This window comes from Varroa jacobsoni, unplaced genomic scaffold, assembly GCF_002532875.2.
Source record: "Varroa jacobsoni isolate VJ856 unplaced genomic scaffold, vjacob_1.0 scaffold_250, whole genome shotgun sequence".
NCBI classification, from domain to species: Eukaryota; Metazoa; Arthropoda; class Arachnida; order Mesostigmata; family Varroidae; genus Varroa; species Varroa jacobsoni.
This window is the reverse complement of record NW_019213152.1, coordinates 12602-38002: the sequence shown is the minus strand read 5'-3', so window position 1 is coordinate 38002 and position 25401 is coordinate 12602. Positions and strand designations below refer to the sequence as shown.

Sequence of the window (25401 nt, the reverse complement as noted above, 5' to 3'; positions counted from 1 at the left end):
CTGCCAATTGCCTATTTCTTGGTTCTGCTAAGTCTTCCTTAGCTATTTTAGGCCTCTGATTGTTTCGGGACTGCCTTCCGTCTATTAAATTGTGCCGTTTGTTAGACGAATTTGCCGCATTTAGAGAATGGAACCAAAACAATCGCCCACATGATCTACAGTACAAATTAGTATTGCCTCAAATGTCTAACAAACGTTTAAACAGAATTTATCGATACGTGCAAGATGTGTAGAAGGTAGGTACATTACGAATTCAGTTTAAGTATTACGGTAGGGGAATGGGTGCAGCTGTAGAACTAGTAACAACTGCAGCTGTTATATATTATATTGTACAGTGGCTATGTACAGTCACTGAGCCAGATCATGTCCCAGTTTTGTTTGACATATTATAGCTTTCTACGAATTCTAATTATGCACTACTAAACCGTAAGGCTAAAGACACGCCAGCTAAGCATGGATCTTCCCTAAGCGAACGGTGCTTCCTTTCTGAATGGATCTTTTCGACCATTTCTGTTTAATGAGCAGAAAAACGAATCCGGATTAAAAAAAAAAAAAAAAGCAGCTCAAATCAGCTTTTCTTTTTCTACATAGTGTTCATCTTTCTGAAATAGGAAGATAAGGTCATCCTCACCTAATTTAGGTTGACCTCGACGTCAACCCAGCGTTACAATTTCTTTGTTCAAACAGTTTAGGGTGTTTTTTGGAAACTTCGTATGCTTCAAAGATGAACAATCTCCCATTTGTCACTGTCTTTTTAATACGTACTATACTATTGCAGCTAGTAATACGACACGAGCGACTGAAGCAATACCTCTCGTTGGCATGGCATTATCATAAAAGAAAAGTATATAAAAGACGTCGGCACGCTTTGCAGCATAACCTATATTAAACTGTCTTCGATTTTAATACTCATTTTGATATTCTTTCTTCAATGTCTTACCGATCGACGAATTGCGTTTTTTCGCCTAATGATTAAAAAATGGCAAATAAACTTTTTAAACAGGAACAATTACTATTGGGCCCTTAGCCCACACTGTGTTACCTGACATTTCCCGCGCTTCTACTTTCATCGAGTTCCAGTTCGCCTTCGAATTCGTAGACAGTAATAACTCGTGATAAGGCGTTCTGGCCATATAAGGGCTTCCAGCGGAGTTCCAAAAAAAACATGGTCATCCTAGTGAGTTATAGCTGACAGGCAGAAACGAAGTAGCGGGAAAAACCAACAGATCCAGCGGGGTTAGATTAATAACTTGCAGTTTGTTTGAGAGGAAAGTTTGGCAGTGGATTGGATTGCCGTACTGGCTGGCACTTTAGTCCGTGTTGTGAACCAACATCTCACTACGTGGCCTTATCCAGGGATTCATATCAGCTGTGTACTCAGCGTATATAAAATTCTTCGCTTCTTTCTGCCGCTGGTCGAACGGACGTAGCCAACGCAAGACCTACGTCAGCATAGGAGAATGCAGCATAGGTAATGCAGCGGATGCCGACGTAGACGGGCTCAATACTATTCTAAAGCTATGCTTAGTTGTGTCTGCTGATAGCACGGACGAGTATTTGAGAAAACAGATACGGCTCTAGCAGGTCACTTTTCTCTTTGTGGTATTCCACTGCAATTCACTGACAAGAGAAGGTATGACTATCGGCTGCGACGAAATGAACTCGCGTCATTGTTCACACTGGTAAAAGACGCAGCGGTAGCGGGACAGTCGAAAGAAATACACTGGGTAAACCCCCAGCCTATGTACTATTAGAAGATATTTGGTGAACATTTTGTTAATTGATTATAATAGAAAAGAGCGAAGGTTGGTGACTAGGTATTTAGAACAAGTTTTCTTTACACTTCGTGTTTGGACCAGAGAGTATCTTCGTTTCAAAGACGTTGAGGTCTAGCTCATGTCAAGCGCCATTTTCGAAATTTGCAAAATAAGCGAGACAGGGCGCCAGAAAAGTACTGCCTGCGTTCCCAAGCAAAGCGGTAGTGCTCTACGCGAATCCCCTGTCTTTGATCCTCGGATGCTAGTTTAAGGTCACCAAAATTTTGCACTCTCTTTCGAACCGCTGCCGTTAACCCATTCTGTAGGCGTGGTGATTAATGTAGCCAGCCTATCTTCGATTTCTTTCATTTTAACTTCCGGTAAGCTAGAGTTTCCAGAATTATCTTTAACAACGAAAAATAACTAAACCAGGCATTTCTTAGTAATGTAGGCGTTAAGGATACGGAAAGGTTGAGCTCTTTGAAATTGTTTATATTTTTATTGTCAGTCCGCGTTTGGAAAGATCATCCGCGATAAAGTTCTGAAAATTTACCCCAAGCTGGACTGTATTGTCCCTCAGGGCAAAACTGCCTGAAATATACAGTCACGATGGATAAGGCATGATTTAACTTCTATTGCCTACTGGGGAAGAAATAAACGAGAAAGTCTGGGAAAGAGATAGAGTTCGTGCGGCAGCGTCGAGTAGGTTTGTTTGTAAGGTAATGGTAGTAGTTGTAATGGAGACCACAGACACCTGGTGTAATGAAATACTCGCCGAAAATGAAACGATGCGTGTCTCGCGAAACCTAGCCCATCGAAAGCACGAAGTCTTATTTCTTAATAACCAGACCACATCGTCATACTTTACATGTTGAATATCCACCGTTGGTTTCAACTTGCCTATTCTCTCGACCCAAGTCAATGTCACTACGAAGCCTTGCACGCCCTAAAAAATGCAACTGGTGGACGAGTGTATTCCACGATCGATTTACTTCGAAAAGTCATAGATAGAAAACATAAATATGGAAACGCAAATGGTAAATATATGACTGTCTAAAAGCTGCCATAGCGCTGAAACATGTATGTAAAAACTAAAGGAGATGATTTGCAACGTATATTAAAAATCATCATTTTAGCTTTAATAATTCAAAATTGATTATTAAGTCTAATTGACTTGTAACAGTTTAATATATACTATACATTTATGGAATCAATCTGCAAAAAATAAATAAACACGGTAGTCAAATATATGAATGAAGCATAATATCAAGTAATTCGTATTAGAGGCAAAGAACTCAATATTTTTTTTCATTTTTTATATGCTCCACACTTTAATAAACACCGTGGGAAGATGACACTTTTCTGCCACTGATTATGTAGACCAACCTAAGACCACATATTCACTTGACTCAACTTTATAAACACGCGATCCACGCTTGTTCTTGGAAGTAAAACATAATAGACATATATGATGGAGCGACGGACCCGTAAAAACAGTATACAACGGGTAAATTAAATGGCCAGGTTTGATAAACCAGACAATAATGGCATTTCTAGTTTTGGCGGTAAGGATATATGGCGGCATACGCAGGTTGGCCGTGACACGATTCAGAACCACAAGTAGAAGGAGGATTCCAAGATGCAAGGCCACTAGCAGCTCTTCGCTCTGTTCAATGACACCGAAACGAAGCGACGCCCTTAGCAAACTCTGCGGGGGAGCAACGACCATAAGGAAAGGGAAGGCACGACGCAGGACGCCATGGTGTAGGAAGTAGCCGCAGTATCTACAGCAAGAACATGAGAAAACATTACATTAACACGGCACTATGCGCTGTATCTGCTTTTGCTGGACTGAAAGACACCCACAAGCAAATGTTTGGGTTGTGATTATATTTTTTCATCGTCGTGGCCTATATATGTATATACAATAAAATGAGGTACTCTCAAAGCTATCGCCCAACCAAAGGTAGCTAGTCCCCATAAATGAAAAAGGATGCAGAAATTTTACAATATCAAGTTCTTTCGAAATTTTTAGTTTTGTCTATGTTCAAGGTTACGATGTAGTCCTAGTATTGATAAAATTTGAGATTATTATCATTACAAGTTATCTTCATAATACCAGATCTCCTGTTGCTTCTGGGGTCTGGGATCGCCCCGAGAATTCGTTGATAACCATTACGTCAGATTTTAAAAAGCAAGACGAAGAAAGGTAGCACCTTTTCTGTTTCCACCGGTAATGATTTAGCATAATACTGTCACTCCATAGCTACAACATGCACATCTTTTTGTTTTGCATAGAACTTAGTGTTTTATATGGCAATTCTAGCTCCAAGTACCACACATTGTAGAAAGTGGGTAGAAGCGCTTTTCGCGCCTCTTATTTTAGTGACAAAAGAGTGACGCGCTAACCGTACAAAGTAGATGCCGAACGCATGGCGTGTCTAAGCTTCTCAGCAGCCATATGTAGCGGGAACATATGGGAAATACATTCACATAACAGGTGTTCTCAAAAGAAAAACTGCCCACTTTAAGAATTGGACTTATAGGGTTGCACTCGCTGCATAGTGGTCTGTGTGCATTTTTCACCTGGGTCACGCTACACACACACACACACACACGTATATATATATATATATATATATTAGGAGCAAAAATTACTTGACAGTGCGGAAGCCTTCATTAGATAAATCCGCTCTCTATCGCACTAATTTGCATATATCGTGATTTTTTTGAGAAATATAATTTCGTCCCTTGTATGCCAGCAGAAAATGGACTAGACATAACGAGTCGAAGTTGAGGGCCCGATATAAGTCTTCTATGCGTTCCCTGTATCATACGAAATTCTGCGCATGAGCAGACGCTCATGCGCAGAATTTCTATAGACTCAAATGACCCGGGATAAAAAGGATCTATTGTTAATTTATAAAACAGCGGGAATACAGCGAAAGAAACAGTACGTTTTAGCAGTCTCCATCAGTCGCATGTCTGTAGTACGGGAGCAAACCGCTATTACTATCGTAGGTATTCGCATTATAGAACTTCTACAAGTGGAATTGGACCACTATTGAACGTAATAGTACTATTTAACTGTTTATGAGATCCATAACTTATTCTCTTAGTTTAGCATTAATCCAACTGACCTATCGAATAGTGCTTGAGAATCGTTTTACCTAAAACTAGGGGAAAAACACTATGCAATTACATTGACATGGTCTATTAAGAAGCACAATAGAATTTATAGAAATTGTTAGAAAATTGAAAAATACTGAACGAATTGTGTTACATTACCAAATGTGTTACATTGCCAATAGCGAGAACTGACGTAACTCTGATATACTGTACAGTAGCAATAGATCGAATCAAACTTTCAAGTCAAAGTTTCGTCTATCACTCTATGATTACTAATAATATAAAGTAAGATAGCAGAAACAATATTGTTGCCTAATGGGTTATTTCTACAATAGCTATTATTTCATTTTCCTTGCAAATGCTTACCATTTCCTCGTCGACAGTCACAGCTGTCGCGTAGGCCCATTTACCCGGGAAGAACTTGCTGAACTGAACGACGATCGCGCTGCCTAATAAGCTATGCCCCTTCTTTTTTCCTCGGAACCTCAGCTGTTCGGCGCCAGTTAGCGGCGAACTCAACGACGGAGCACACAACATCATTAGGCTTGAGATAAACTGTGTCGTAGAGTGAAATGGGGGCTGCTGTTACGTTTGCCCCACAACGCAACAACTAACGTAAAACTTTAGCTTCTTGTCTCTCTGGTTTCAGGTTGAACGCTGTTAGTTGTACTTCGAACACTGCTTGTCTGTCACTGAGCCCGATAATATGTGTATTAACTGCCCAATCTACCTCGTTCACGAGTTTTATGCACAGATGCTGCAGCGGTCTCAGGTTATTAAGGGTTCTCACCTAAAGTCTTCATCTGATCAACAGAACTCAACTAGAAGGCACACATATTACCCAGTAATGCTAGCACGTGTGCGCACTCCACAGAGTGGTCACACCACATTCTTGACTGCGCTTATATTACAGCCCCCAAACTCACTGTGGACTTAGATTCGCCCTAGGAACGCGAGGGGAGGCGCTGTCGTCGCTTCTGCGGAAAGGGCAACTAGTATATGGCACGAGGGTGAGAAGAACCGCAAAAAAAGGAGTGGCATAGTCAGGAGTCAGTGGCTAAAGCGGGGACAAAGGGGATTGTGGGCAGAAGATGACGGTTCCCTAAACATGCTACCTTCAGCCGGTCGTTCGGTCCGTCTATCTGTTGGCCTTTGAAAACATCGAAGGAGCACGAGGCAAATGCCGTCCGAGCCGTAGGAGGAGTGAGAAAAATAGGTGATAGCGGGCCGGACGCGTTACGATAAATAAAAGAATGAAGCTGTACTAGCCCATTTCCATGCTCCGCCACTGCGGCGAACTGCAGCTATGTACCATTCTTGTGAGCCTCAATCTAGTCGGGTTTGATGTGACCTACTAAGCGGCAGGATTAGCATCATCTGTGCGGCGGAGTGAACGGACAAAACGAGCAGACGCAGCAGAAGCTCCTATCCTATATCATTGGTACTATTACCCCTATCTACCCGGTAATCTATATGGAAAAAGGAGATTTAGAGGCAAAGGTTCTGGGGTAGTCAAGGAACGGTCTCACGAAGGTTGTATAGCGTTATTTTTGCCACGTCTAGAGAAGCTTAAGGTGGTTGTGTCTGCTTAGCATCGGCTTATGTTGTACATTGCCAAGGGGTCGTGCGTCGCCAGGCTGCTACCCCCAAAAGAATAAGGCATCAAAATAGCGTCGACACTGAAGAACTACGAACCGATCTGGGGGCGCTGTTATTGCCGTGGCGGCTCCTTTACAGGAAAAACAAAGAAGTGAAACGTATAAATAGATTAAACAGGCTAATAAATTTCAACACCTGTCGTGTACACATGTGTGTACGCGTATGTCCATAGCATTAAAGATAGTTATCAAACAAAGGACCATCCTTTGAGGAGGTTGAGGTAAATTATGCTTATTATTATTAGTCTTTTATGGCTTGAATCGGTAGCGACACATTTCGTTTCACTATGATGTAAGAGTAATACTAACGGTAAATATGTCTCGTGCATCCTTTACAACAATTACAATATTGTTTCATTTGCTACATTAGAAAACATATAGGAGTTGCAACGAAGTGTCACTGTGTAACTTCGGCTAAATGTCAATGCGCTGTGTCTGATGGCAGGAGGGTTCAGGAAAGTACTACTCAATTGCCTTGTCATCACTACCATTTATCACATTTGTCCCAAATCACTACGTTCAAATCGAAGTTAGCACGTATTTTGAGCGTTCAATCTTCTTCTGGGCTAATGAAGACATGGATTCGAAAAAAGCCAGTGCGGATATGCTGCTGAAAAATATGATAAATATTGATCAGCAGAGTCAATAAGATGCTTTAGAAGGGAGTGGGTTCTTCAAAGAAAAAAAAAACAAGCGATATTTTTTTTCTAGCAAAATGTTGATTCTGGACAAAGTTTTCTAGAACTGACGACAGTTAGAAAGCGAAGTTAAAAAATATAAACAATAAGCTTGTGGTTATTCCAGAATCCATGCAACTATTCAAGACACGCTTTACCTAAGAAAACTTACAATAAATCCGTGAAAAAAATCAACACATTTAATTTATCTATTGCTAAATCACAGAATCGGAAGACATATTACTTCGGTGCATACCCACATGATCGACACGGCTGCTAAGTTAAAACTCAGGCCTATCTAGTTTGGCCTATCTCGTTGCAAGAACAACAATAGCAGAAGAAGAAACAGTATCAGGCTGAGCTTTTTAAGTTCACTCTTTTACCGTTTGTCGTTATCATCGTCGTAACCAAAATGATGATAAATCATTGCGCGCTGTTTGTGCGCAATGGCTGTAATAGGTGATTGGCTAAGACAGAACGCTCGCGCGAACAAAAGAAGGCCCTTAAAATGCTTTTTGGCTGCGTACACTATTTAACTAAAGCTGGTAATGAAAGTTAATAAAATACAGTTATGATAGCATTAATGTTAGCTTTACAATGCATACTAGAAAATAAGGGTTACATCACCTTCGTATGGGGGCACCTAGCTGAAGCAGAATCGGCGAGAATGTAATGAAGACTATGGAGTCTTGGTGCGGCTATGTGCTCTTTGCAAGCTCCCTTCTACGAACAGTCCATAGGCAGGCGAAGAGGAATTGTTATCATAACTACAGACATAGTACGGGTTATCCTCAATTCTACAACCGACGTAATCAAACACGAAACTGCCGAAAATCATGCGGGAAAACGTGTCGAGCATATATGAAAATCGAGATAAAAGTAGTGGTATTAATCTCAGTTTTATTCCAGCTTAGAACTACAGAGTAAGCGAAATACATGTAGCTTATATGGGTCCCTCAATTCTGTCAATATACTTAACATACGAATAAGGCCTCGCATAAATCAAGCACTTATCTTAATATTGTATGAAATTACTAAACCAAGGGACTAAGCCTGTTCCACATGCATAGTAAAAAATAAATGTTTTTTCGACTGCTGGAGCCCTAAGGGTACTGCAAGAAGATAGTGGGAAAAGGGTTGTTTTCGCGACGTAAGTCCTGCGTGACAGCACATTGTTTTACGCCAATTTGCAGCAGTCGTCTCAGTCTTCAAACGCCGAGCATTCAACCCATGAAAACTGGAGAAAACCAGCCGCCTCTTTAATAGTCTGGTGGCTTTTACGTAATTTTTTACGTAAATTTAAAGTCCGCCGATTTTTAAAAAAAGATTATGTATTTTTAGGATACGAAACAGATTCGAGCCACATGTTTACTCCATTACATTAATACTCCATAACATATTGCTAACTTATAACCAACGGAATTATTTGCTCCCGCACAGTTCAGGAGGCAATGTTGTTACTTTCCAGAGCTGCGAAAAGCTTCCGATTTCGGGCGATAAAATACGCCTTAGACCGGAAACGAAATGTCACGGTGAAGAACGGTCTCACAGATGTCTCATCTCGTGGCGTATATTTATACCTGTTGCAAACTGGTTTTTCAAATAACATCTTCAAGAAATTGCGCTTCAATCGTGCTGTTACAACGCCAAACAATACTGGCGGTCTGAAGTATTATGGCAATAATGCTAACGATTTTGGCTTAAAAATTTTTTTCGGGAATCGCTGAATTACCAGTCGTAAAGATAACTTAAAGAATCACAAAATTAGATCGTCTCGGATGAAACACAGAAACTGGAAAATAGGAGGATAGTCCTGAGCAGAATTGTTTTATTACGTCTTGCAGAAGTTAGACGATAATGTCTGTTGTAGAGTTGAGCAACTTCTGCTTGAGTCCAGCATTAGTAACAAGCTACATAGATACTGCAACATGTGACCGCGATCCACGTTATATACTGGTTCTGGGAAAAGCCTAGAAAATTAACATTTCTAACATAACTTATAACTACACCGCCATAATTTTTTACCTAACTTAACCTAAAAAAATTTACTCGGAGTGCTGCGATTCGCTTGTGCTACACGGGTAAACATGGCGCAAAACGCACTTTTGGTAACTTCCGTTTACGGGAATAGGCTTTCAAAAGCATCATTATTTAAAATGAGAAGGAACCCTATTTTCCAAATGAGCATTAGCCACTTCTTGTTCGATATTTAACGTTTCAAGTGTTACTGATTAGTTGGCTGATTCTATTTTATACAATAATTATAATGGACAATTGAAAATGAAAGAAAAAGCGCTAGACATGTTCACTTTGAACAGTTGTCGGCTATCTAGCATAGTGTTAGGCTTATTCGGATACCCTAATAGTCACCATTGGCACTCGCACGTTTGAGTTCAGCAACAGAGGTAAAAAAAAAAAAGGAAATCCAACTGGGCTGCACTTTTTTGGATCTTCTAATCTTGAGATTCTCGCAAAACTTTTTCAGAACCGCAAACTAAACAAGAATACCTACCAGGATCCTGGGTTACTCTGCCTTGAAGTGAGTAGGTTCGCCATCGGTCAAAAAGCTGTCAAAAACGTGATAAATAAAGAACACGCTTTCCAGTGGCTTGTTCTACTCCGTGGAAGTCAACAGTTCTATATATATTTTAGATCAGCTATCTGGTTTCGTCCGGGACCTATTTTACTTGTAGGAAAAGCGTGCCTCGGAGAACTTTGTCAGGTGGTAAAGCCTAGGCTGATATACTTTTTCCCAACCGAAGGCGTATAGGCCCTGTATATAATGAGGACGTACTTTGTGGAAGACAAATGAAGAAAAAACAAGCGGACGTAAGATCGTCGACTAAAGATTAACGTACCATTCATCATCCATAGATATGAGTAGTACTATCAGCAAGATCGTTTGCGGGGACTGAAATTTTTTTCTAAGGTAAATAGAAGCTAAGCCTTGAACGCTAAGCTCGTTGGTTCAGACCACGATCACGGTGGTATCATCGCGTTAACGCGAATGTAAATGTGCGGTGCTATTAAAAAACCTTTCCCAGCGAATAATTTGCCTGCGAACGAAGAAAACGACGAACACAAATGTTATAATATCTTTCTATTTTTGTACAGTTACACGTTAACATGGCAGATTTTTATAACTTATCATGGATACGTCATTGATGTAACTGCTTAGCTGGAGTTTATTCCGTTGCTTTGTTCTAAGTAAAGCATATATCTTGCCCATTAGTTGGCTTCGAGCAATTCGTTTATGCTTTTTATATTCCTTATCATTTCCTGATTGAATTAAAATTACTTAGCCACCCACGATTATCTGCGAAATTTTACTGATGCCTATTATCCCGTCTGCTCGAAATCTGCGAAAGTCGAAAGGGTAAAAAGTTTAACGTAGCCGATACAAATGAAAACAGCAAGCTGTTCGTTATTCCCGAGAAAGGACATACATTAGTACGTGAGGTCCTAAAAGAACAGATTTAAAATCAAAGTCAAATAATTACGAGATAAGCCTGATGGGCAACTCTGGCGAAACGACGACTTTCTGTGCTTGACAGTATCATTATGCAGGGGTATGGAGAAATTGATCAGAAATGATCTACGTACATATTCCGCTTGGCAGGCAAAGACTATAACAGCCGAACTAGAAAAACATACAGCTAGAAAGTACATAAATATATTTACATAGTTCCAAAGTAGCAGGACAGTAATTGCAGATCAAATTAGAAGAGGAGTTTCTAAATAGTACCCACTGTTAACGAATGTGAGCCATTCTATGGTGAGGATCTCAATTAATTGTAGAGCATTGTCCTCGGGTTTGCCTGCTAAACTAGAGAGACACATGGCGGTGTGGGTTCGGAAGCTGGCACACCTTGTTTCCTGTTGGGAACCACTTGTCTTATGAAATGTCTAACGATGATACCGCACGAAACACTGAGCATTGCCGTATGTCTGTGATACGACAAATAGAATGAGCACAGCACATAGAGATGTGTTTTTTTCAAGAAATATTGACTTCAAAGTTGATATCGTTAGGCACTCATATCCAGTCATAGAGCATACAATCACAGTTAAGTTGGTAATATCGAAATCTCGCAGGCCACAGTTATATACGCATCTAGATATTTTATGTCTAATTCGACGTCCTGTAGGTGGTTGGCGGTTTCTATAAGTATAAAACGGATCGCGGATCTGTCCACGTCCTGTTTCGAGTTTAGATCTTACCTTACGAACGAGTATATCCTTAGGTTCAGTTCTGTATGGACACAGTCAACACTGCATAAGAGAAAGCAAGATCGAAAATTAAATCGTAAACTGGCAGGCATGCATTGAATAACTAAGGACACAGGTATTTAACGAATATTCGTCGTAAACATTATGGCAGTATTCCCCTGAGATTACTGAATACTGAAATGCGCGCGAAGAACTTCGGTAGATATTAGAAGCCTTGCGGGGAGAAACTGAACAGCATCTGAAGGCAAGTACACATACCTAAAATACAATTTTCACGTAAAGCTTTTGAAAACAGAAAAAAAAGCTCGACGACATAAATGGACAACGGAGGCCGACAGAGTTTCGCAGGGCAATCACAATGTTCTACGGCAGCGGGTTCAACGTAAGGAATAGGATAATTTGTCATGAATATTTTGCATAATCTACCTGTATAACTCAATATATCTAGATAAAAAAATAAATTTCAGACTGTAAGAGAAGGGAAGTTCTGGTACAAGCTATAAGCTATTCTGCAGTGGAAGGGTACGTAGGGTGCCAAATGGCGATACTGCCGGTAATATATTTGTGATAGCTTAAATGTAGGTATATTCGCGAAGCGTACGATCAGTCGTGAACTAGTCTTATAGTTTTTTGGGATTACAGTTGTTTCGAGATGACTCCTTTGAAAAGGCCATGATGAGGTAGATCGATCTGATAGACGGAATCGTACATTTCGACTATGATCGCTAAGAAAAAAATCGTTTACAAGCTTCGTAGCGTAACTAAAATATGAAATAATATACAACGGCTATAATATCAAATGGCCGTTAGAAATAGGAGGAAGACCTATACTACTACTATGCGTCAAAGTATAGGCACCGTTAGTGAATTCAGTATTTGCAATAGCCTAAATAATAATGGAGCATCTACTTTGCTTCGTAGATTTAATGGTCTAAATCTAAGAAGATATGAATAGGAAAAGTAAGTATATAAGTACAGTGAGGCTGGGCTGTTATAGGTATCGTGTATTTGGGTTTAGCATAGCTTCTATCCTGATAGGCTAAACCCATATCGATAACTATTACTTTTGATCGGCAGTGCATGCTATATCGATGCTGCCTCGATACAGCATGCACTCGTTCACGCCTCCAGAGGCGTAAACGATTCCGACGTGTAAGGCTATAGGCTCAATTTTGATTGCCACATGAGGCAGATCATTATATAAGCATTACTGTACGCTGCCTTACCTCATAAATTAACCCGGAAAAATGTATCCATAACAGCGTCCACAAAAAAATGATCAAACAATAGCGATAAATTCTTAGTGAGATTATATGATACTATAAGAAAATTACTAGAATTATTCCAAAATTGTTTTTGTCAAATATATGCTATAATGAAATGACAATTTCAATCAAGACATATTTTGATGTTGACTGCGAGCTGGGTAGACATAGTAAGGGTCTTTCGACTTTACATATATGCAAAAGCATACAACTGTGTACAAATAAAGATAATAGGTAGATCAATAGTTTGACCTGTATATCCCTTAATATAGCGGCCGCGCTCCGACAAATTAACCCTCCTATTTTTCTTACTAATTATTCTGGAATCTAAGCAATTACAGTGGTGTTATTATCCACAGTATTGAACTGATTTGTGTCAATGTGCGACTATAATTAAGCAGGAGACAAGACAATCTTCTATATAGATCTTTCATGTTTATCATACATAGCATTAGGAGCATTGGCATTTTCTAGTTATCTAAAGTATCAGTGCTAGTACAGTTTATTAGACAGGACCAACGTTTAAGTAGAATGAGGATAATCCTGCCAAATTTCAGCTGCCAAATATTATCTGACTAATGTTAACTTCAGTATTATTCCGCCGGATGCCTATGGCTCCATGTACACGAAGTTCTGCACGTTAACTTACGATGGTAATTCTTCAATGCTTTTTAATAGAAAGCTTCATCGAAGCTGTCGCATATACAAGAGTTTCAAGCAATGGAAGAAAGGTCGACGTTTTGTGCCGCCACTTCAAGGACCACTAGGTAGACTTGTCTTTGACGCCAACTGTACTAATGCAGTCTTAATATCAGATTGGCTTCGTACCAGCAGTATTACCACGTAGCCGGCTTTACAACAATACACACGAGGCAGACCGTGCGACTTTCAGTCGTTAAAACTCCTAGATATTTTCTTTACCGAGACAATTATTTTGCTCTATTTATTTATTTATTTAATACTATTTAGCTCTAAGCACTGTAGAATTGTTGACAATGATAGCTCAATTTATCTTTTCCTCTTTCTGTGAAAAAATGACTGGTCGGCCATTTGTGTGCCATCTTTGCGTGCAGATCCGTCCGCCCTTGCCAAAGTCATTACGCGAAGGTGATGGCAGAAACGGTCTGGGTGCAGAGACCAGCTGATTTGCCCCATGGCAATCGTTGAAGAAATGGCGTTACTTTTTCCGTGACGTACATAGTACTGGAATCGCCTTCTCGCGGCGTGATAGTCGTTCTACCTCGTGTTCCCTCATAGCGCTCGCTATCTGCATGACCACTTAGTAATGGGCATCATCATTTAAAGTGTTAACTAGTTGGCCCCGTAGCTTGCAAACATTTTTTAGCCGAATAAGCACCTCAGTTGCGTTCTACCGTCGATCTGGTGAGTACCGCAAATTTCGCTATCTGCCTTTCCTTTAAGCAAACGTAGAGAATTTAATCGGATCGAACATAATACATACCCTGGAACGAGTCTACCTACCTTATAAACCGGTGAGTCGTTTGCGGAGGACGGCATTCAAAGATAATTGGACTCTATCTGAACCACTTAAACAGGAAACGGCCGTGTATGGGCAGTAGCCAATTGCACTTTCTGACATTAGCTACATTTTCATTTGAGACACATTTTTTCATGATTAGTACACAGCATTTATTTGGGAGATAATCGTAACAACCGGGTTTTAGCAGACTACACACGAGCTTATTTGTTGACATGTTTTGACACTCGAAATAGCCAATTTTTTAATAAACTGCGTTCGATAGCTTTGGTTGACGCGCCATTTCTTTGTCGCGTCTATTTACTGGCTTGTCCAGAGCTATTTGCCGAGTTGGACATTTTAACAATTTATAGAATGCCCACCATTACTAGATTACGTTTACTAACTATTTTCGGCAGTAAAAATACTAGTGCAGTTTTTTTGTTTCGTAATAAGTTCGAAGCCTTTTCATATCAAACTTAGAGTTGATATTTTATAATAATAAGGCTTTACAGTAATACAATACATATACACATAGGCTCTTCTAAGTTGCGTCATATTAAGCAGTTTCATTATATGGATCCAGTCTTATTGTCAACAAACAAAGCTTTTGGTACGATTGTCGACCTTCGCAGCCGGTTCTGAGGTATATAGCGAACTAAATTCAGGCACTGCACACGTGGCTAGCCCTAAAGTTGACCTAGTCCGAACTTACTTGAGCATTGCCATTCCAGCGAAGATTGACGTGAAAAGTTTTCGCTAAGCGATCACGTGCCAGCAACTTCCCAAAGCAACACAATGGAACAACCAGGTTCGACTTCGGCCCGTCAAAGTTGGAACGTCTATGATTTAGTCCAGTCAAATCACATAATCAATAGATTAAATAAAGCAAATGTCAGTGGGTCGATACAATGTGGTCTCAAAGTTTAAAAGCGTAGGTATTCTAGCAAGATCTTAAGGTACGATTTTAGATACTATGTAGATATAGAATAAGAAATTTCTATTGCCCGACTGACTAGTCAAGTCCAGCGCGTTGCTGTGAAGCATACGTTGCGATAAGGTAAAGTCGAATACGAACAATAAATAAAGCTCCGCGAAGGGAACGTTTTATTTCGAAATATAGAAATGACATGAAACTCTTAAATAAGAGCGGACCAAGTCGTCGAATTGGCTATATTTTCTCGTGTAAGATCACCTATTTAAATACAAGTGGCTGGTGTGTTACGTTCACGAGGTGTTAACTACTATTTTCGTGATTACTTCATACCGACTTTAAGTAAATATACATAGGGTTGTACCATATTGAAGCGCATAGAAGCTGCTAACTGGTAAATATGAATGGAATAGCTCATCTATCTATTTCCATATTAATTTAGATTCATTGAGATGCTTGTTAGGCGATCTGGAAATCACTTTTCGAAGAAAGTTTAAGCCGAATACCGGTCTTCACTCAAATACTAATGTTATATGACTAAGAATTATCTTCGACGACCTTGTGAAGATATAAGGTTAGAAAAAACATTATCAGATACCCAGACGAAGGAATCAAGTTTATAAAACCTGATGTAAACGGTTCCAAACATAGCGATAAATAGAGCAAAACCTTCTGCGAAATAAATATTCCCGTTCTCAACTTGAATGGTCGGAGCAACCTGACTTATCAGCCTATACGACTAACTCAAAGATCGGAGGAGGCGCAACCCTATTTTCGCCTGAGTTTTTCCGCCCGGCCGCTAGCCGTGTTTGAGTTGATACGTTTACGCCTGAGGTAAAGTAGGGATCTCGAGTCACACATGAGTGCCATGTCGCTCAATGACATCAACGCTATATCCGAATATTGAATATTTACCTTCAGGCCACGTTTCAGAAGAAATGCCAATTAGGAGATCATAATTTCACTTTGTTTTGAGGAGTGATTTAAGGGCCCTATTCTAGGCGGTGAGTCCCTACGGCAAAATGAGAAAAATTGCTTGGTAGTAAGTTGTCTGCAATGTGTACAATTAAATACTTCGTTTTTTGTTTCTTCGGAGGTTCACTTTACTTAGGAATCCACAGCATCGAATACACAAATATGAAGTGCTTCTTTACGCCTCCAGTTTAACGTCCGGTATCCCCGTTAGGTATTTCATCACACGGATGGTTTCCCGGACGAAACTACGCGTGTCTATAACCTAGACCTTAAATTAGCAGGCCAATGCGTTGCCCATTAAACTATCGCAGGGGGATGTTAAGCACCTGTCCACCTCGTTAGGTCCACCAGATCGTTAGCCTAACGATCCAACTAGCAACAACACCTATCTAAAACCTCTAGAATTAGTTTGTCATGCTAAGCATATAACTATTTCCAAACACTTAAGTGAGTTACGTCATATTTCCTCTCCATCGGATTAACATTCACTACAGAATGGTGTGACACTTAACGATCAGCAATGGACTCTATTTGGAAATATTTTTCGGGTTTGTTTTTGCATACAGCTCATATTGTGTTTTTCAGCCCGCCCACGTAAAACATAATTGATAGCGCTCAAGGCAAATACAAGCAATATGAATAATATCGGCTAGTAGCTCTAATAGGCTTGATGCGTTTATTGCTACCACGCATGTACATATGAAACACACGTAGATATTTCAAGAGTGATCCATGAATCTCTTCCTTCTGTTCGTAGCACCTCAGGCTATTCCACCATCGGTAAAAGCTACGACAATTCCACTTACCTCTCGCCCTCCCTTTAATAAATTATCCAGGACGAATAAATGAGGCCCTACGAAGCGTCAAATAGAAATTTTCGGGCTGGCCTGCATTCACTCATGTCCGCAGTTTTGTGCTGAAGAAGCTTAGAGCTATCGAAACGCACCGCTGAATTTTCGCCCATACGTTTTCGGATTTTACGGAGCCAGCCGCACACTTGCGCTAGAAGAAAAAGGCTCGCGTGTCTAAAATACGGATTCTAGAGTGAGTGATCTTGCTTTAGGTAACCCATCTAGGTAGAAGCCACTACTCTTGAAAAATTACTTTAAATTTGCTATCTTATAGGTGCAACTGGTACGAATAGGTAAGTGGCCCGCACATTCACCAATTTTCAGCCGTTTTTTCGTTCTGCTTTAGCTTTACTTCAGCCTAACACGTGTGAGTTCCTGCTTTGCAATTTCTGGACCCACCGCCTCTTTGCCTTTGTCGAAATAAGAGAAAGATAAAAGGCCAAAGAGGAATTTCATTAACAAAACAGTGGTAACGGATGAAGTTCGGAATATCACAACAGAAAGAAAGTCATCGGTGGCCAGATAACTTTCGATTACATACGTTGGTTAAACGGTTTCGAAAATGCATTTAAATAACATACGTTTTGTTCTGTTGTAGGCTCTAAATTTTAAATAACCTCTAATATCTCGTCTACGGGACGCAGAAGCCTGCTAAAATACGTTAGAAACCATCTACGGATGCACCACGCTCATTGTAGATGAAGGGGAGTTCGTTTCGCCAATCTCAATGTAATGATGGTACTTTAATTTAAACACGCAATCCGAAATGCGTAACATTGGCAATATTTTGTGAAGTTCTTATTGTATGCCCTAAATTTTGATATTAAATATTGAGTAATCAATGTGTCATCCGAGAGCTTTCGAAAATTTACTCAGACCGTCATGTTTCCATAAGATAAATTGACCCTAAAGGATAGTTCAGTCAATTACTCGAATCGATCGCTAACATATGAAAGCAGAGAATCGTGCCCCAAGCACAGCCAAGTGCTCCACATACAGGGCAGTTGGGATTTGAACAGTGGGAACAACATGGTGAAATTTGTGAATGAAAAATAACACGGTACTCAAAAGTTTCGTCTGATCGCCTATGTATAAACACCTGACTAGTTAGTTATAGGATGCGCTACGAGAAGCTAATACGGCTAATAGTCGTGCTTCGGATGTTTACACTTGGCTGCTCTATTGAGGCACTTTTCTTAACATGTGGTTGTTGATCCTCTATATTCACCGCTGATTGATGTCCTCAAAAATGGCAAATGATCCTATTGTGTTCAATCGGCCTAGAGCCGTGCGCCTATTCTTTGCTGCTTATCTCATAGTGAACGGTGCCCACGGCCCTGCAGTCCCGATCTACATCGGCTTCCTGTGATCCTATTTCCAATAGAACGATCTAAGCGGCGTCTTTCTCTGACTCTAATTTGTAAATGCGCTAAAAACGCTTTTCGAGATCGCAGGTCCATCAACCTAGTGCGGCCCTTGTATACCAGATGCCTGGCGTACACGCCATCATGTAAATCATAACCCTTATTAAACCACCTAACCGTTTGATCGTGCTCGATCTGTAAAATAAGATATAACGCCCTTTACGGCAGCGTTTAAGGCTTCGAAGAAGTTCTGCAAAGCTTTACGAAGCTCATGAATATTGTTGAAAGGACTATTCGACGCCAATATTGGTAGGTTACGACTTTTAGTATTTATGGGTAAAATTTCATAACAGAATGTCTACAGAAACCAGATACTGAGCAAGAATCATGCAAAGATCCATTCAAGCGTTTTCGCTTCAGCATTCCAAGGCGCTTGAAGACGCACAGGGGTACATCGAGGACGATCGTCATTCTGGAAAGCTTGGGATAGCGGTCAAGACAACGCGTACTTGTTAACTGTCAATTTAATGGACAACAGAATAAACTAACGGAAATAGCTGAATGCACGGCAGAAATTTTTTACCGCTCTGAAGCAACCAAACTTGTTTAAACATGTCATTACATAACAAGACGTAGCTATACCGCTGCGACGAAAAAAAAACAAGATACAATTTTTCGAGTTTCGATTCAAAAACTGACTCCTATTGAAGGAAGTCACACGATCCATGTCCGAAACCGGGCTTTTTTTCACGATTTTTTTCTATTGTTAAAGGATCGTTCATCATGAATTTCCGTCGTTTGGTTCCACGGTCACCAAGGGGTAATGTTAAGAAGCTTGTGGAAGGTTGCATGAGTCCCTCTGATACGACAGACCTGAACTGTGACATAAAAAAAATCCTAGATCAGCTATAATAACAATACACTGGCCCTTACTTCGCTATTCGTATAGCAGTTTTTGTATAAAAAAATTCAAGGTTTGTGTTACCCAAACCTCATATTTACTACACTTAACCCTCTACGATTTTTTCTTATTTATGTGACAAATGAAAAGTTAAAAGGGTAAGCGTTTCGGCGCGCTAAGAGAAGTGAAAGAAAATTTTCTCACCGAGTTGAGACCTATCTCGGCAACAAAATTTTGAAATATTTTTAGGGATTGGAAACAGCAGTGGCATAAGTGTATTATATTTGGTGGAAATTCCTCCAAAAGGGGTAAGGCATGATATAAGGAGATAAACACCGTTTGCCTAACATAGAAAAGGGAGCTGTTTTTCGTACCGTGCACGTGTACTTATCTTCAGTTCGTAAACTTAGCTTGTCTACGGGAAGCTTAATGATCGTTAGAGAGAGATTAATTCTCTTTAGGGACTAGGAGCCTCTGATCCGAGACCCGCCAATGAGCAGCAAACTTAGCATCATAATACAGAAGGGTAACGTATTTAAAATATGAGCTAAGAATAACTGTTGCCAATGTTTTGGTACTGAACAAATTCCGTTATGTTCTTGGTTGTTCGTGACAAACGATCTACGCTAGCGACAATTTCAATTTATGCCTAACAATCAGAGTATACGTGGGCTCTTGAAAGCATTCAATTATCCTGGTATTTTAGGCGGGTTCGTCTGCATAATAAAACAAGGAGTAAGTAATTAAGTGTTTTTTTTTTTTTTTTTTTTAACTAATCATGCACTATGATTCGTCTAAAAAAATTAAACAGACATCAAAAAATTATACTTTCCAAGCGTGTCGGAAAGATTCGTCCAGCGACCGAGATGCGGATTTCAACATTAGCAGAGAATGATACAAAGAACCCATTCCCTGTCACGAACTAATGGCACGGACATGCAGACCAGCTGGTTGTCATACTTGCCTTTTATTTAATCTATGCGCAGCATAGTATACGATACAATCTTCGATCATTTGTCGATACAATCGACAAATGAATCGACGGAAGTTTTGGAAAGTTTAACTTTCAGTTTAACGCTTTAAAATATTGTTTTTAATTCGTCCTTTATCTTGCGTAAAAATCTTGTCGTTTTCTGAGTTATTTACCATTGCACCATTACGTTTCCGGTACGTATGTACCTGCCCTACCGACGTACCATCGTATAGAAGCCATTTGCCCACCGCGTTATGACTATACTGGTGCATTCCGATTGTATTGTATCATAAACGAAAAACTCTTTCTGATTTAGCTGATTCATAATACTAAAGGAGTCCATCGCTAGTCACGAGACTAAGGTTACATCTTAAACTAGTCATCATGTCCTCTTCTAGAATCGTAGAAACTATTTCTCGCCCATCTAAAACAAAGCAATGCTCAACACGAAAACTAATTTTACTAATAATTATTTAATGAATCACCAAGCAAAAAGCCGATTGTTTGACACTGCATAGCAGTAATACTATAATAGTTTGGTGCCAATATCTAAAAAAAAAAGACTGAATCAAAGGTAAAAGACCGAAGACTATCAGCTGAGCAATATCATCCCTATCACAGTTTTTTCCCTATGACGGTTCAACTATTATAGACTTCTCAGTTGTTCGTCGATTTAACGAACCACATATCGTCTTTAACGTTTCGAAGCGAGCTGCTGTAGATCAAGACGGCTTTTGTTCTAGCCAAGAGCTCGAGCACAGTCTTTTTCTCGGCGCTTTTCTCGATCGAAAGCAGGTCGGGGCACGAAGAAGCGGAACTTCCTTATTTACTCTTTCTGTAATCAGCAGCCGAAACGTACGACAGTGCCACTGCCTATTCTGCAACGATACAACGAACAAAGCTATTTTGATTATTTGAGAATTTATGGTTCGAATACCCTGAAAACGTAAATAGCTAAACAGAGATTATTGTCGTTTTAGTATACACGAGCCCAATAACGTTCGACCATTTAAAACTATGTGTGTTTGCAAAGGAAAAATAACCATACTAGCTTCGGCGCGTTCAACATTTTCAATACGTACAAGATATATATACATATAAAAAAAAAATTCCATTTCCGTTTCAGACCGTTCGCCCTCTTCTACACCATGTCGCAGTTTTTTTTTGATCTACATTGTCAACAAGCAGAGCCTATTTGATGCATTAAATGTAAAATTATCTGTTAATGGATAGGTAGGACTTTACGATAACATCTGCTATGTAGTTGCATCAATGTAGCCAAAAATCTGCTATATAGTCAAAAATACCTACTTTTGGCGAAGTCAAAATTGTTTTTTCCCTGAATAACATGTACCCGTTTGGCCTTATTGAATTCACAACCGAATGCGTTCATCCAAAAAGTTCCTTGATGGACCTTTTGTCCTCTCATATAACACACTGTACAAGAGTCGCTTGGATGGGTTAGCGTTATGCTTGCCCCTGATGCATGGGGTGCGATCTTACGCTACTTTGTGAAGCTCTCGTAATGTGCACGAGCAGCAATAGCAAAGTCCTTAGGCAGGCGTGTCATGTAATGTACGTATTGAGCCGAAAAGTCCCTGTTTCTCGTGCTGCCCAAGAAAGAGCAGGTCAAGTTCCGCCAGATAGGGTAGGTAATAATCGTACATAGTGCTTTCCTTTTCGATAGAAGCTAACGGTAATGCAAACGCATAATATTATATCTGCCGTAGCTGATAGATCTGCTCATGAAGGCAAAGTGATGGTTTTGATGCCCATAGATTATTTAATGTCGAATGCATTCATGATGGAGAGGTGACATAAGTGTGTCTGATTGATCTAGATATGCATATACGAATCAAATTAAATAGGAACAGTAATACCATCGATCGTGAATTCGTTCTTTTAATTTTTACCAGGCTCATTATTTAGTTGTTTTTGTTTGTGAGCAGCACGAAAGTGAGCAACATTTCGTAATTACTACCGTTCGTAAGCTTCGAAGCGTAAGCATTCTTAATCTTCGCCTCTGCCATTTTTCCCGCTTCTATGTAACCAGCACTAAAACGCCGCTAACGTTCATAATTTCCGAAGCGAGATGACGTTACAGTTTCTACGGTGAGGACCAATAAGCTAAAACAATCATCATCTACCCAAGCGTAAAGAAAATGTCGAAATTTGCTGTCGCCGACAAATTTCTAAGGCAGATATTTTATGCGGCAATCATCATTAACAACATTTACTGCGTGCGGTTTCGTTCATGTTGACGATCAATCATTTAATCAATCATTACAGTAATTTTTACACTAAAAGGAATTGCTGCTTTGAAGAAAAACAATACATCTACTCAAGTAAAATGTATTTTGTATGCATGTAAATTGCAGCGGAAACTAAAGTTCGCGTACTTCGAAATGGAATAGTCACGATGGTTACGGGGCTCTCGAAACGTGTGGAAAATAGTCCGCTCGTTAAGGCTTTGAGACCGTTAACTTAACAGCTGCAACGACCGACAATCAGCTTTCTGGATCGTTCGATATAAACGAGCGTAATAGAGGTTGTCCCAGGAATACAATTACCTCGAATTCGGTTTATACACCATATACACAGTCGTTGGAACTACTATAATTGAGATAGTTGGAGTGGGCACAAGATAAATAACAATAATTGAAATTGCATCCATATGACGTTTGCTTTGGTAACCCTAAATCTAAACCATTTTCGAAATTATGCCACGGCAACTAGTAGTTAGTTAATCACGCCAAACTCTATGACACAGGCCATTTTTGCGTCGACGATAGTTGCAGTGACAGTCATATGTACGGTACCAGACGAGAACGTTCACGTTTTCCTTTAAGCACTTCATAACCTCGCAATATTCTCATGGAATCACCACCATTTTATTCTTTTATTCTATCTGACTATACACAATGTTGTTGCCACTGTGAAGCTCAGTTAACAATTGCAGAAGTACACGAGATAAGGGATTGTTTCTTTTCGTATCGGTTACAACCTTTCTGGTAGGATCAAGTAGGTTAAGTGAGTTCCGCCTTAGACGTATTCTACCAGTGGATATTTTCTGACGAAATCAAAAAGTAACTGCGTTCAGCAATTGCTCACCAATAGCGGAATAAGACTATGTACAATGTCACTTTTTCTACTCAATCAATACGAAATATTACCATCACTTGACTTTGCAGGAGTTTTTTTTCTGAAGATTCAAGATAGATGTTAACTAACCCGATGCTGACAGCTCGTTCAGTTGTTTCGTAAAGCAGGCCTGTCGTCTGCTTGGACGAAGACGCAGTCTCTTACAAAAACAAGAACTCTTAGGCCATCCGAGGTTTACGCTGCCGCTGCTGCTTTGAAGCAACGGTAAGAACAGTTTCAGAATAGAGATGATGTTCTTAGCTCGTAGAGGGATTTTTCATCGAGAGCCAAAATAAGACAATAACAGTGTAGAGGTCTAAACACGATTTTTATACGCTAAATTAGCCATACAGCTTATTAACCATAATATAGTATAGTTTATGCTGCCAGTTGACGTTTAGTGTTGTGGTGGATTGAATGGTTTTACTGTTGACATAAATATGGAAAACAAGGCCACAGTTGAAACATAAAAGCAGTACCATATTCTTGTAGCGAATTGACTATTGAAGTACGCTGGTTCATAGATGGTTACTGGGCATTTGAACGACATCTGCAAAGATCGAGAAGCATATTTCGAAACATACCCGCTAAATTATTGCTGTTTATTCTTTCTCTAGAAGTTACTTCTCTCAAAAGTAAAATAGAGAAACGTTTTTTTTTTTCGCATAGAAGGTGGCTTATCTAACCAAGCTAGCGTTCCATTTGCAACGATTCTCACAACAGCCACTTTCGTATTAACATTCTTGAGATATTTATTGCAACATTACCTGGCTCACATTGTCTGACTTTACTGAAGCTTTTTTCTTCTCTGGGAGATTTTTCCTTTTGAGAGCTTGTGTTGCTGAACTAAACAATGCGTTCCTCAGAGTGCCACTCTACGAAAAGTTTCCTACTAGCTGCCATGCGCGTGGGTGATGCAAACTCATTAGTTAGCCTTATGTATAAGAAAATGGAACATTCATAGATTGTACTACAACAGACCCATAAATACTCACTTGGATAGCTGCGAACTCTTTTTTTCGTGAGATTTTAATAAAGAAGAACCAAACACTGTCGATATCTCAAAGTAAGATCTTCGTAAAGGATTCAAATGATTATTAGCTTAATGGTTGAACTGAAGGGGTTAAACGCCGTTAGCACTCAGCTTAGAGACTCTAACTACCCGCATTGCGGCCTTTCAAATCCTTTTCCTAAGCCAGGATTCTTGTTTTGGCCGACCTGTTTTTAGGGCTGACTTCGGTACTACTTAGTTATCAGGGGAGAAATTATCCGCTACAAATCTAACCAGATCTGGTTATGCTAATACTAAACGGGCCTTCTGAAAACAATCGCATGTTAATTTGGTAAGATGAATTCCCTAAAAGCGAGAACACTGTGGATAAGATTATTTTATTCATACCTTTTGAAACAGCCTCCCGCAAACATACGACGCATTATAACTTATAATTAAAATGATTAGAATTTATTTAGTTATTTCTAAGGAGCAAACTGCAAGTTATTGCGGTTGAAGTCTACTTTATTTGAACCAGCCAAATGTTTATCAAGCCTATCTGTGCAAAGTATAATATTACGCCGAAAGCCCCTGTCGTACAATTGCCCGCGGAGAAAAAATTTCAGTTTGTGCAGCGGTCTATTGTTGCTAGACCGAGGGCATACAGCCCGCGTACATATTCCACCGCAGAAATAACAATAAAGGTAACACACTCATAGTCCGTTTTTGCGACGAGATCTATCCTACCATACGGATTGTTATTGAGTTTTAGGAAATCTGAAGCCCGTGTCTGTGGGCTAAATCCAACTCAAAGGCAAAGTAAAAGTGTATTTTCTATAGAGAATTACATTGCTAGGGTCCGTTTTACATCGAAGTTGTTATACTGTACATTCAGCTAGTAGAAACCTCACATTCGTAGAGGGAAATATCTGTGCCTCTGATGATTCTGCATCAGCGCCGATGCGTGTGGCCAACGTTCGATAGTTGATCAAGTTCCCCATGATCGATGGCATTAGCCAACGTGTTATGCGCAGGCAGGCCATCAAGTATTTAGTCTAAGCTATGCATAGCAATACAA

At 39.8% G+C, this 25401-nt stretch overlaps 1 protein-coding gene and 1 long non-coding RNA gene across 6 annotated transcripts in view; both read right to left on the bottom strand.

The window, feature by feature from the left end:
* The window catches only part of LOC111258592 (uncharacterized), a 31988-nt gene extending 26184 nt beyond the window's left edge, over positions 1–5804 (bottom strand). For all 5 annotated transcript variants that reach the window (XR_002679081.2, XR_015310201.1, XR_002679082.2 and 2 more), the window contains exon 1: positions 5253–5804. Coding sequence is in view for 2 of the 5 variants with exons in the window: in XM_022829984.2 (XP_022685719.1) it covers positions 5253–5426 (174 nt within the window). In the remaining 3 variants the exon portion in view is untranslated. The remainder of the gene's footprint in view (positions 1–5252) is intronic.
* Positions 5805–20629: 14825 nt separating this feature from the next.
* On the bottom strand, positions 20630–23491 carry LOC111258590 (uncharacterized). Its single transcript, XR_002679079.2, has 2 exons — positions 23365–23491; positions 20630–21069 (listed from the first exon to the last, which is right to left on the bottom strand). It is a non-coding gene; the product is annotated as an uncharacterized LOC111258590 (long non-coding RNA).
* Positions 23492–25401: the final 1910 nt, after the last annotated feature.